This window comes from Myzus persicae, unplaced genomic scaffold, assembly GCF_001856785.1.
Source record: "Myzus persicae strain clone G006 unplaced genomic scaffold, MPER_G0061.0, whole genome shotgun sequence".
Taxonomy (NCBI): Eukaryota; Metazoa; Arthropoda; class Insecta; order Hemiptera; family Aphididae; genus Myzus; species Myzus persicae.
In genome coordinates this window covers 125693-140182 of record NW_019100902.1, presented here as the reverse complement: position 1 = coordinate 140182, position 14490 = coordinate 125693, and the positions used below count along the sequence as shown (strand labels likewise).

The 14490-nt window shown below is 28.9% G+C and overlaps 2 protein-coding genes across 3 annotated transcripts; one reads left to right on the top strand and one right to left on the bottom strand.

Moving 5' to 3' along the window:
• Window positions 1-6636: 6636 nt before the first annotated feature.
• LOC111026693 (proteasome subunit beta type-3-like) lies at window positions 6637-9014 on the bottom strand. The gene is made up of 5 exons (XM_022304823.1): window positions 8883-9014; window positions 8089-8205; window positions 7835-8010; window positions 6829-7101; window positions 6637-6738 (listed from the first exon to the last, which is right to left on the bottom strand). The coding sequence occupies exons 1-5, from the start codon at window positions 8883-8885 to the stop codon at window positions 6690-6692; spliced, it is 618 nt and encodes a 205-aa protein (XP_022160515.1). The 5' UTR covers window positions 8886-9014; the 3' UTR covers window positions 6637-6689.
• A 1089-nt stretch (window positions 9015-10103) lies between these two features.
• On the top strand, window positions 10104-14008 carry LOC111026708 (uncharacterized protein C1orf43 homolog). 2 transcript variants are annotated; one of them, XM_022304838.1, is made up of 6 exons: window positions 10104-10407; window positions 10620-10848; window positions 10937-11213; window positions 12271-12457; window positions 13469-13688; window positions 13854-14008. In XM_022304838.1, the coding sequence occupies exons 3-6, from the start codon at window positions 11055-11057 to the stop codon at window positions 13996-13998; spliced, it is 711 nt and encodes a 236-aa protein (XP_022160530.1). In that variant the 5' UTR covers window positions 10104-10407; window positions 10620-10848; window positions 10937-11054; the 3' UTR covers window positions 13999-14008. The 2 variants fall into 2 exon arrangements, with proteins under 2 accessions (XP_022160530.1, XP_022160531.1); XM_022304839.1 differs by having other exon boundaries at window positions 10106-10407; window positions 10620-10844.
• Window positions 14009-14490: the final 482 nt, after the last annotated feature.

Here is a 14490-nt window from a genome sequence, read left to right as displayed (position 1 = left end):
TTTTTGTTGTATTTATGTGTACTTATAGGCTGTTAAAATGCTTTCAGATTCAATTCAACAAAATATGCGACACAATGTGTTTCTTTGTTTTTCGATATCTATCAAATTATTTGAATATAGTTTTTATTTTAGTTTAGCCCCCCCAGAAATTCTAATGGATTTCCGCCTATGGTGAAAGTCACAATAAGCTGAGACCTTGGACATTACATCAAATACCTACGTCAAAACAACTTTAAAGTTTATACTTTATCTATTAAAGATTCACCATCAGCCTACGAATCCCCAGTGGCCTTAACAAAAAAAAAAGAAAAAAGATCTTTTAGACATGTGCAAGTATATGCCTCAACTATTCAGTGACTTCTATGCATCATTACCTGGATAATATATTGTATTAATTTTAAAATATGTAAAAATAATTATGTGGTTTTTAGTAATAAAATACTATGTTTTATTAATATTAGTATTTATAATATAATTTTGTTTGAGTGAAATGAATACAGTAACAGTACCTACACAAAAAAATAAATAATAAAATATTGTAGAGTGTTATAGTCGAATATGCAAGAACGTGCCATGTGCGTTCCAAATACATTTAAAAAAATGTATGATACAGTTTTCGTTTTTAGTTGTTCCTGGACATTTACGAATTGCTACATAGCACGTTATTCCCGCCCACCCTTAGTAAGTTACTTACTTAGTTGCATTGTTCATAATTCATTACTGCAACACATTTTTTTTATTAGTTAACTTATATATTGAAATTTTATACAGATCATTCGCCAACGACCATACCACGTTGAATACACCAGTTCTCGTCCGATCACTGAAGTTAAGCAACGTCGGGCGTAGTTAGTACTTGGATGGGTGACCGCTTGGGAACACTACGTGCCGTTGGCATTTTTTGCTTTTTCAATTTTTATTTATTTTTTATTTTTAACTTTGATTACATAAAATTTTTGTTCTGCCGTTGCCAAGAGGTCTCGACTTTCAAAAGTTGTTGTAGAACTCCTTACAGCAGTAAATTAAAATAATAATAATTGTTATGTCATATTTAACCTGTAGCGAATTCATTTTTTAATTATACCTGTTTGATTTTCATGGGCCGAAAACTTCGTCAAACTAAATTCACTTTTCTACCAGAAATAAATAAATGCCGCAGAAGAAAATTTAAGCATTTTTTCTTTTCCAAAAGTTAATGACAGAAACAAAGAAAAAAAATTATTGTAAAATCAATACACTTTAATGGCTCTGCTCAGAATTTAAAATTATATAATATTATTGTAACAGTTAAAAAAATATTGTTACATGCACAAACTATTTTTCTTCTTTTTAAAACACATAACTATATATATATTTTTTAGTAAAAATGTGCTTAATCATATAATATAAATAATAATTACAGCGAAATAGATTGAAATTTGAAAGTACTAAGTTTAGTTGTATACATCTACTCAAATACCTAATTGTAAATCAAATAATCAAGATTTTAAAAAAATTGAAATTGCCGGGAAATTACAGTGTAACAGAGTGACAAGCCCACCCAACATAATATCATAATACCTAATCATTTTCCATAACAATATAAATATACTTAAATTTTTATTTCATTAACACTTACAGAAGTTCCATATAGCTTATAAGTTTAAAACCATATACATTAAGCTTCTAGAAAAGGTCAGTTTTCCCAAATGAAATCAATCACAAATGAAATAATGGAGGGCAAGTGGGTCCTGCTCTGATCAGAGACGGATCCAAGAGGGGGCAGGCTACCCCACCAGACATATTATTTCCAATTTTTTATAATAATTCTGTAGATCCGGATATTACTGTATTTCAAATTACATGTGTGTCTGATAAATGATAATATAATATATTATTATACTCAAATTATTATACCTATATGTATCATTCTGGGGCGCACCAATTAATATAGTAGTATCAATTCTATGGAAGTATCTTAGTTCATGGTGGATAGTGATCCCAATATTGTAATTTTACTTTGGTGCCCCCCCCCCCATAGGTTAGGCTTAGATTATGGTAGGTAGGTTTGGATTCGTGCCTAGCTATGATGTACTTTAAGTGCATCGGGTAGGTTGGATCATGGATGTGTTAAATTTGAATTCAATAATTTTATCATTGGATACGAAAAACGATCCTGAGCAAAGAAAGTCGATCAGGCTATCTATCAGCATAATATTATTTGCATAAGGATATTTTATGATATTATTGCTAGTTGCTACTATACCTAAAGCAATTTATTTTACTATTTTAGTAATTGGTAATGCTGCAGTAAGATGTTATTGTGCAGATATAGCATATAAAAACATATTTTAAAAGTTTCAAGTGTTCACAAATACATTTTTAAATTACAACAAAATAACTTAAATTGTTATTTTTTATTGAAATGTACCTAATATCGTCCAAATTTTAAATTTAAAAGTCTATACAAAAACAGTGTTAATACATTTTGTAAAATACAATGGAACCTCGGTATTTCGAAGTTTCGGTATGATGAATTTTTGTTGAGTTCTGAGACTTCAACATACCGGAAGTTCCACTGTACCGATTTTGATTACAGAATCAATTATGAGAAACCTTGTCTTAAATTTTAAATCCTTGACTATAAAAATTAAACTTTTTTAAAATTTTTAACTTTTAAAAAGTCCCAACCAAAATCAGTTTCTCTGCTTAGCCCAACGCGACACCCTGTCAAGGGGAATCGGTTTCGATGCGTAGAATCGACGCGTTCTCCAGCCGAACGGAGTAATAGGCCGATAAATCTATTTTGTCATGGCACAACTCATACTATATCTAGGCACATACACAAAAAACAATTTCAGGTGGAGGGGAGGGGGGTTCATAATCAAATTGTCACCGACCACTGACCAGTTATTGTAGTTATCGATGATTGATATAAATAAATTACACAACTATTTATTTTCGGTGGGGTGGGGGTTGAACCCCCAAAACCCCCCTGTATACGCGTGCCTGACTATTTCATACATAGGTAATTTAAGTTTTTATTTTAAATTCTAACTGTAATTGTATTTTTAATTTTGTTTCTTATTTGTATAATTTTTAAAAACATTTGAGTGCATAAAAGTTGAATTTTTATATAACTATTGACCAAAACATTAGTATCAGAAATATAATAAATATAATATATGTATAGCCATATAGGTATAGGCTAAATCCCGGGCCCTAATTGTTGATTAACCTCCCCGGCCCCTTGACACCCAGTTCGCCAAAGCATACAGGTAACATGGTGCATACAGGTAACTGCACACTAAGTAACAGTTCAACAGTTATTGTAAATTGACCACCCTCCGAATTACAGCTGCTGTTATGGAAGTTTAAAATTTTGCGATTTTCGGGAGCCGATATAGAGACTTCCTATATAAGAGTAGATCAACATTTTTTGCTAAAGCCACTGCTTGGATTCACTTAGGCTTCTCAAGTACATAAAAGCTCACTGAGTTTCAATAAACTAAATATATATTATATATATATGTATAATAATAATATTTATTTATTTTTGCACAAATAGTTTTACAATAGATATAATATAATATAATATAATATGATATGATATGATGTATTGATATACCTAATTAAAATAACAGAAGTTGGTCAATTTCCAGTCACTAGCTGTGCGGAAATGAGAATTCTCAGAACATTATTAAATCGATAATAATACTAAGTTCTACATAATATATTATGTGAGTAGATATTTACAAACAATCAATTAACAAACAGTACAAATGCTGTGAATAAGAAATAAGCAATAATAATATTGATTAAGTTAATTAAAAGTAATTGATTAAGTATACCAAGTTATATCATCTCGTGAAACGTAATTTACATTTTACAAGATCAAACCACGAGACATTCCATAACATTCTGACTTTCGGTTCAAATGTTTGACAATAAACGATCTTTGCTTAGTCAGACCTATAATATCTATAAATTGTATTAATGTTGATATCTGCATGTTATTGGTTATAACCAAAGACCGGATTTTGCATAAAATGCATGTTGCTATTTTCAACATCATAGACATGCAGTCAATAAGTCTCCATAAATCATTACTTGATTGATTAAATGTCAACATTTTATAGTGCATATTTTTGCATATTCTGACGTTAGTGTATGTTTTGCATATTTTTGCATATTTTATCAAAAAACCGTACAAATATACACCTAACGATAAAAAAATGTGTTGAGCAAACATAAAAAAGAGAGATAAATTTAATAGTTTCATGAGGTACGTGGCCGTTCATAAAGAAGCGCGACAAGAAATGTTGTCAAATTTCAATATATAATATAAACAAAATATATTGAATATCAAAATAAGTAAGTTATAAGCTTACATTATTATGAACTAAGAATGTCACAACTTATTATAAATCATAATAGATGTAAAAATGTCGAAGAATCGTGAAAAAAATCAAAATTGTTAATTTTGTTTCATAAATTTCAGCATTCGAAGTTTTCACAACCAAATAATCCAAACCTAACCAGAATTATGGAATTCATGTCTCTTTTCTTAAAACGTCCACTGCCAAGCTCATTATCTAATACCCTTTTACCACTTCCACCGTCAAGTCCAAAATTCCTCCGGCAGTCACCATCTCCGTGTCCGGCGCACGGGGCACACCTCTCGGTCTGCAACCAAGCTTTCCGGTCCAAATCGCGGGGCCGCGGATTGCCTATACCAATAGAACGAACACGTGGACGAGGGCAGCAATTCCGGCGATTATGGTCCTTCGGCAAGAGCTGATTTTCCTCTATAGCTGATTCTGATCCTGCTCCTGTAGTGGTGGCTGCTGCTGCATGCCTAACCTAACCATATTCGAGGCCGTCGAGCACCATATCCTCTTGGGCCGTCGAGAGGGTACAGTCGGCAGAACCGAAGTCGGCCGCACATTACAGTGCACTGCGCCGTCGTCGTCGCCGCCCAACGAGGACACCCCATGCAGGCTGGGCGTCCTGGTCTGCAAATCCTATGGTTGTCTTATATGCAAGCTATTGCCAATGATGTTACCACAAAATAATGACCACCCAGTTTTCAAAATGTAAGTAAATTAGGACTTGGGAGTGAGTAATAAGTAATAAAGAATTTCAAAATTAAAACGAACACAAGATACATAGTACCTACGAGCTATGAGTTATACATTTTACACACTTGTAGTCTGTTAAAAGTTTATTACTTAAATTTTAGAAAATATAAAACTTACATTTACAGAACCATCAACAGTGAGCAGTCGGTCCTTATTGTCAAACGATATTACGATAAGCCGTAAAGTCGTACGGCAAAATTCCATAGGGAAAATACCCATTATTGCAATGACAATAATTGATAAATGAAACTATAAATAAGTCATTCAAATGGCCCATGCCTGATTAACACATAATGGCGTCATTGGTTACCAAAATGCAAACTTAAAATGCATTACACATATTTACACTTATCTTTAATAGTCAACAGATAATAATTCATTAAAATTTAAAACATCAACAATTTTTCCTATGAACAAGTTGAATAAGTTACCTATGAATAAGTTTTATTTGGTTTTCGAGTTATTTTAGGAGCGTATACCCGTAAAATGATCATTTACATTGGGTATACCGTAATATAAATATTAAATATACGGTGAAAATTTCAAGTATGCACGGTTATCGTTTTATAGTCACACTAAAAATACAATATCGATTTTCCAATAACTGGTACTGCGTAAAAATTCCAGTTTTGCTTAATTATTTTGAAAAATACAGGAAATTTTAAATTGTGACCTCTTAAAAGTTCTCAATACCAACTATAGAATCATTTTTTCTATCAGAAATCACCGCTAAAGTTGAAAATCTAAGTATTTTTACAACTAATTTTTATGTATACACATTACACACACACACACACAAAATAAAAAAACACATCATTGTAAAATCCCATTATTCATTCATCACTTCACTTAAAATGTAAATTTATTAACTCTATAATTAATGGATTTTTCATTAAAATAATAAAATGTAACTCTTAAGAAGTTTAAATACGCTTAAACCGTTCCTGCAATAATGTTTCTTTAATAATATAATATATTGATAAAGCCATAATCATAAAGATGTGATAATAATAGATGCAGGTATGCAACAATATGTGGTCAGCCCGTAGAAATCAAATGAAATTTTTTTTAAATAAAATTCAAAAGATATAAAGGTAAAAATTAAAATAATCCGTTATACATAATAATTGTGGCAATAGTGTTTGTTTTGTTTTATTTATAAGTTTATAACTATATTTTTTCTAAAAGAAGCAATAATACACCATAATCACCGTTAAGGAATTATAAAAATTTGAGAGGCCAGTTTACAGCTTCAAATGTATTATTATTGTATACATTTATTCAACTAAAGTTGTACTTTGTTAAAATAGAGGCCACATAGCGAGAAAAAAACTCCTCCAGAGTTGGCGAATCACATACAGAAGCATAGCATAAACTCGGCTTGATTTTAATTTTTTTTTTTCAATATTCTAATATTTAAATATAGGTAGTAGGTACTCAAATTACACACAAATTATTTTATTATAAATTTATTTTCTATCCCATTAATAATTATACGTAAGGATAACAATTTTTGTATTAGTTATGAAAAAAATATACACAAATTGAAATTGCTGTTTTTCAAAATTTTTAATCCATTCGCGTCTTGATATCACGCACAATTATCTTGTCTTTTTTACTGAAATACATGAAATGATTTGTCATATTAATGGTCAACATATTTGAATAAAGAAAATCATACTTTATTAAATAGAAAAATTTCACTCACATAATATAAACCTTTGCACCCCAACCGGAAATAGCGTCACGATTGCAAGCACTAACCAAAGCTTGTGATATAGTTTCAAATAGTTGATCCTCTTCCATATCAGGCTCCCAAAGAGCTTCACAAAGACCATATAATTGACTTGAACTAGTACCTCCCACCACAAAGTTATCGGACTTATTTACACAACCAATTAAATCCATGTCGCACATGTATGGTTCCAATGTCTCTTCATCTAAAGCAACAATCATTGGTTCAACAAAGAATGGTGAGAATCTGTAACAAAACAAAATGATTATTATAAAATGTAAACAGTGTAAATTAAGTAAGAGTTATTTTACATTATATTTAAAAATTGAAGATTTAATTTTATACAAAAAATCAAATAATCACACATGTATAAATGTTGGAAAAGCTAAATAGAAACAATTCAAATATCAATCAATAGTCTGAACGAAATGTTGAAAAAAAAATATTATAATGTAATATGATTATGTATTTATGTTATGGCAATTTTAAGGATTTTACTGTGTTCAGCCAGGGATGACAAATTAAATACACTAACAACAAAGGTATAGTCATGTGGTCTACACGGAATACTCATTAAATAATTGGAGAATTACAAGAACCTACGCTGTAACCTTTCAAAAAATAATAGCAACATATTAAAGGATTGGAAGCACGAAAGCATAGTAGAGACTTAATGGATATTTCCATTCAAAAATCTTTGGATAACCTCAAGAAGGTACTATGAATATGATGGACAAAAAATTGGCATCATTTTATTTTAAACATTTTTATAACTTGTTGAAAACAAAAATGAATAACTATCAACGTTTTAAAGTGACTAGCCACAAAATGAAAATAAAAATTTGTCATTTAAACATGCATACTACACAGGTTTTCTGACATGTTGGTAATATCCGATTGGTCAAGTGGTCAAGGAGAATCATTATTTTTAATATAATCTAAGATTGCAATTAATTTGTCTTATTTAAAAATAACTTACCTGTTTTCATACAACAAATTGGAGACCAGAGACGCTAATGCTTTAGGAGATATTTTCCGATTCTCTTTTAACTCGTATAACCTTTTTCTGAACATAATTTTCTCGTACACAGTAAATATATCTGTAGCTAAACCAGGAAATCCCATATATGTGTGAGGATTTATTTGAAAGACTTTCTATAATTCAAAATGAAAACGGTTGGATATAAGTAATAATACGCAATAAAAATAAAGAAATAAAGTAAAACAACATACTGTGAAATCAAGAGACACTGTTTGGGCTTGAATACCAAATCGTTTATCAGTGGCGATGGCAACACAATCCTTACCTTTCATGCCAATTAAGGCGCCACCATTATAATCCATGATACTCTGTAATAAAAAATTATACAGTAGACATGATGCTCAAAAAAACAACAAATAATGTATAATAGATAATAGTATATAAAAATTGTATTTTTACATGAGATTCATTAAAACATAATAAATAACATACAGTTGTTGTTTACACTAAGATAACTCATTTTTTTAAAAACAATTAAATAACTTAATTCATTCCATAATTAATAATGACTTTTTTCCCACATCCTTTAAGTTATTTAACCTGTTTACAAGTGGAATTTGTAAGTTTTTTTAAGGATTAATAATTTGTGATAATCCATGATATATCAATTGAGATGTGAAAGCTTTCACTAGGCAAAATGTATTTAATAGTATTTACTACATTTTAGAATCAAATATAATCTATATTACTTTTTAACATCAATATTTAATAACTACCTATCAGATAAATATACATAACAACCTTAACAATTTAAGAGGTAACAAGGTAGTTATTATGAATGCTTATATCTTTACCATTACAAAAATGGGCATTATAACATATAAATTATAACATTATTTATTAGCATCAAAATACTTTACTAATTTATATCTATAATATCCTTTTGTATTGAAACATAGGTAATATTATAATACTATCAATCCATTAGTTTATAATTATCAATAACAATGTAATTCGTTATAGACATGATCAATTAATACATTACCATTTTGAAAGATGTAGTTTATGAAATTATGCACTTGAAAAGGTCGTAAAAACGAGAATCCTTCGAACAGTTACAACTTTTTGAAAAAACCTATGAACTAAAAAGTGCTAATTCACTATCATTTATCAGGTTATAATATTATGTTTATGTATAATCATCACGCATGCGCAATTTGTCAACTTAATTTTTTATCAGTGATTTCCAGTGTGCTCACGATTATAGATATTGAACCGTGGTTGTGCTGTTAGTTGTGAACGCGAATATAATTTTGATTGGTCCATATTATCAGCGCAATATTTAAATATTAAAGATTGTACTACACATTTTTTGTAGCAGGCCATGCAGTATAATTGTATTTTAATTTATTTACAATAGTTGGTTTTCCTATCGCATTTTTAATATAAAACAGTGATTTTTTAACAGACTCGATTTAAAGATAAGAATTCATATAAGTGAACTAGCAGGACGTCGCCTGATTTCGACCCAAAGTAACTTTTTTTCCTTTTTTTTATCCCGATTGCAGCTTCTACGTAATAGGTAAAATATAATAACGTTTGGTGTAAATTTCAAGTGTACAGTAATTCGTTTTTGAAAATCGCTACAAGAGAAATCGAGTGAATATCCAATGTTGCAAAAATTTCAACTTCAAACGATCATAACAATTTTATTTGACTTTCCAGTAGAATTTTTTTTGTTTCATAAAGGTAGACAAACTTGTAAGGAATCTTGTATTACATGTTTTAATCTCAGATATAAATAGAAATTTTTTTATGAATTTCTTACTGAATACAATTTTCTAATTTTCTTGATTTTTACGAATTTTGTCAAAATGCTAAGTGTTTAAACGCTCAAAAAATATTATTGAGGATTTACGCTCAACTTTTTTTTTTAATTTCCATTGACAAACACTTACAAGGAACCTTGTATTACATTTTAAAGTTTTTTGATAGAGCGAAATTTTTTTATCGACTTGAGTTTAAAAAAACAAATAATAATCGAAAATTGCATACGCCTATAAATAGTTCAACACAAATCAAAATATTTTGAAAATGTTATGGTCTATTGTATAGAAAATGCTAACACAAATATTCAGTGAAAATTTCATGTATTTACTGTCATTTTTTTATATTACTGACTAACTTTTTTTATTGTAAAAATGTTTGCGTTTTATGAATTCGACTATCTACGTGTATATACTATTATGATTCATTTTTATAAATATAAAGGTATATAGAACTTTATTTTACCTATTGTATGAATTATACGTTATTTTGTAAACCAATAATGTGTGTTTGGAACTTGGACGCAATTTGGATACTTATATTTGGGACAAAATACGACTACCTTAATTCGAGTCGCAAGCGGGCATTCCTGAACAACTATGTTAGAAAATAGAAATACAGCACTTTCATCATACTATATAAACTGTATAAACAATGATCATTTATCAAGACTCAAGAGATAATCGCTGGTGTTTGGGGACTGATGTCTAAAATCTGATTGAACTTATACAATAATTGAAATGGTAAAAATAAATATATATACTTCAGGATGAATGCCCCGATAATTTGAAGCACATAATATCACAGAATAAATTAAATTTTTAATTATTTATAAATTTATAAATAATATTAAATAATATATTTATATATTTTTATTTATAAATTTCATTTATTCTGTGATAATATAAACATAATTTGTTCTTTGATAATATTAGCGATGAGTTTCTGTTAATAGAACGAATAGACTGAGCATGCGCGAAGAGAAATGTCGCATATTTATCTATTTGAATTGATATAAAAATATAAATCAATCAGCGACCAGCTCACCTCACATAATAATAATAATATAATATTATGCTCACATCGAATCTGAAATATTAAATAAGTCGTCGATTGATGTGCGTCAAACTGTTTACCTTTATTGGGCTTTACTCGGACGAGATGGGCAATCATGGGAATAGTAGGTATATGCTACGAGATATCTAATAGTAAAACACTGGACTTCCAGTATTTAAGTACTTACCTATTTGCTAATGTAAAATATATATTTAGTATTTTAGTTATGGTTATGGATAAATGCAGATCAACACAACTACACGAGTTCAAAACGTACTTCGGTTAATATTTATGTTCTATGCATGATTTTGTTGTTCTCAATAATAAATAGGCAATGGCTCAACAACTGTCTGGTGTCACGGTGGTGATATTTATAGCTGGCGGTATATTAACATTTATATTGCTATTCATATTCGCCAAGAGGCAGATCATGAGATTTGCTCTGCGATCTAGGAGAGGCCCGCATGTGCCGATCGGGCATGATGGGAAAAAAGTAAGAATATGAATTCCTCAAATCACTGACAAATTAGCCAAGTCCTCGTCATCTCTCAGATGTCCCCCAGGCGCACAAATTCCATGGTCAGATTTTACCCCTATACTTAGGTCCAGTACATCCAACCTATGGCTTAAATACTGGGGATCACTTCCACCTCACTTCGCTACATGGTATAAAAATATATCCCCATCCATCCTACCACTACCCTGGTCTCACAACTTTAATCTCTCCAGGAAAAGTATATCTTCGTTCTCTCGTCTTCGTTTTGGCCACACACTACTCCCTTCCCATTCTTATAAACTATCGTTGAATGATCCTTCTCTCTGCACACTCCACATGGACGCTATGGTTTGTGATATTAGCCATCTAATCTTCTACTGCCCCAGTCTATCAACTCAACAGGATCAACTTTTTTCCCTTTTAAATTCTTCCAACATTCCTTTCGATACCAAAAATATCTTTTCAACCCAACAATAAAATATTATATTGTACATTTTATCCTTTTTCAACCTTACAGGCTTTTTAATCTAATCAGATATTTTCTTTTCATTCTTATTTATATCTTGTACTTCATGTCACTTAATTGTTGAAACTAATTGCAGCACAAAGTTTAAATTTAAAAAAAAAATAAAAAATTCCTCAAACATTCTCATTGTGGTTTTTAAAGGGTTTACTAGAAATTGTCATATTGTATTCTATCAAAAGAATGAATCACTAATAATTTACCTAACTTGTTTGAGGTACTATTTACTTATATTTATTCCTGTTGTTTTTTTTTAATAATTGCACTAATGCACTCAGATGTTTGAGTCAATGGCATAATCTTAGTATAAAGAACTATAATGATGTGCATAGTATGTAGTATACATAGATGTAGTGTAGTTACAACTTTTGATATTAAATTACAGAGTTATATAGTAATGCATAGTTATAATTATATTATAATTATTTGGTTTCATTGACAATAAAGTGTTTAACGTAAAACCCCTCCAAACCATAAATCATCTAAAATTGTTTTAATAATAATAATAATAAAATGTTGATATTGTGTTAGACTCTGAAAAGAGAAATTGAACGACGAATAGAAGTGGTTCCAAAAATTGTTTTTGAACCAAAATTAATGACAGTTGATCAAGACGATGACCATTCAAAATATATATTACCACCAGCTGAATCTAACGAAAAACCATTGCTGTCACATCATTATCGTATGAAAGCAGTTGATGATGTCAAAAAGTTAGGTAATATAAGAACAAAGTTGGTTACATAGTTGATAAATATTGTAGCTATACTTTGTACAAATTGGTCCCAAAAATAAAATAAGCATTAGAAATAGTCGAATTGGCTCCTGTGTAAACATCAGTTTGACATTTTTAATAGTTATTTTAATTTCCTTCAATAGAAACGGTTTATAATGACACTAGTTGTAGTAACATATTGGGCGTAATGACCTTAGTTGACAGCCCCCATCAAATCTCCTAAATTGGATGTACTAATTTGTATCGATTATTATGACTTTTGTACAAAGATTAGAATGATATTATAACAATTTTTTTTTGCTATATTGGAAACCTATATGACCGTATTAATCTTTTTTTGAAGGTCATATTAAAACCAATAATACTAAATACTAAAAACAAATGTTAAAGAATTGAAATAAATACCGCATGATTTCTGTTCAAATTGCAAACTATTTTAATAGAAAATCTTAACAGATTTTTTTTAATATAGTGTAAATTTAATGTTAAATTAATTAGCAACTTTTTTATTAAAATTTTTTCTGTATGTATTGAAGTCATGATTTAGGGATACAAATACGAAACTGATTGTAACACAATACTATGTTCATATAAATATATAATCAAGTTATTTAATTTTACATCATCATTCTGATTACAATGCTAATCGATTATTATGACTAATACTAGTCCCTTGTATGTCATTATAATCGGTTTCTACTGTATTTTGATAAAATTATATAATCTTTATTAAGTTTTTATTTATTAATTGAAAAATTCAATGTATTTATTTATTATGAACTTATAAAACAGCAGTATTTTTAATCACACCTACATTCGTAGACAGTCCTAAGTCTATTAAAATAAGAAGGAAATTGTTGACGGTTAAAATCAACTTAAATATATACAATTCATGAATTTAGGAACCAATTCAGTTATTTGGGATCAATTCATAGTCTGCTTAATATTATATTCATAAATATTTTATACAATTAAAATAAATTGTCCTTTCAGAACGGGAAATTACCAAACAAGATAAGACATTGACTCGCCATCCAAATGAAAATATTCGTTCATTTTTACTAAATACATTAGCAGTACTTTTGGATGGTAGTGGACAGCACATAGTTCATCAATTTTGTGATCTCTATGAACATGCTCGTTATGATCCAAATGAATTCACGGATGAAGAATACCAATCATTCATAAGATTAATGAAAAAACTAATTGATATGTGAGTTAAGAAATTATCGACTTTTATTAATACATTTTAAAGTTAATATTCTACATTTTTAAATTCAAGTATAAATATACTTGGTTATTAAATAGTGAAGGTATAATATATATTAATTTTAATTTTCAATTAAATTTAAAACAATATTTTTTTCATTTATTACAGTACCAAATTATTAAAATCGTATGCTGGTGAAAGTCGAAAAAATAGTCCCAATAAAACTCCAACTCGTAACAACAATATGCGAACTGGTACTAATGAAAGTCTTAGAACAAAAGACAGAGATTCAAATCGCTTAAAGGTTGTATAAGAATTGAGAAGTAAGTATTTTTTTTCTAAAAATTAATTGGAGTAAAATCAATTTTATTGTATTTAACTAATGTTAATTAAAACCTGATAATTTCTATACATTTTAATGAATGTTGATTGAGTTTTGTGTTTGTGTAAAGATATGTGATACCTATATATTTATGTATAAATATTTTTTTTAAGTTTATTATTTAGTTTTTGTTTATGGAAACATAAGTAATTGTAAATGTAACTACTAACTATACTTATATGTAAAATAAGAGTCCTTAAAAACCTTAAATTGTAAAGATAATTATTGTTCTGGAAGAAATAAAATGTTGTATACATTATTAATATTAATTAATTATTTTTATATTTTGTTCCATCAAATATCTTCATAAGATCTCAACCTGACTATTCTTGATATTTTTTCTATTTATCAAAACCATTCCTAAAGTGACTATTTTAAGTTTTTCAATACATTATTTACATAATTTATTACTATCAGAGATAT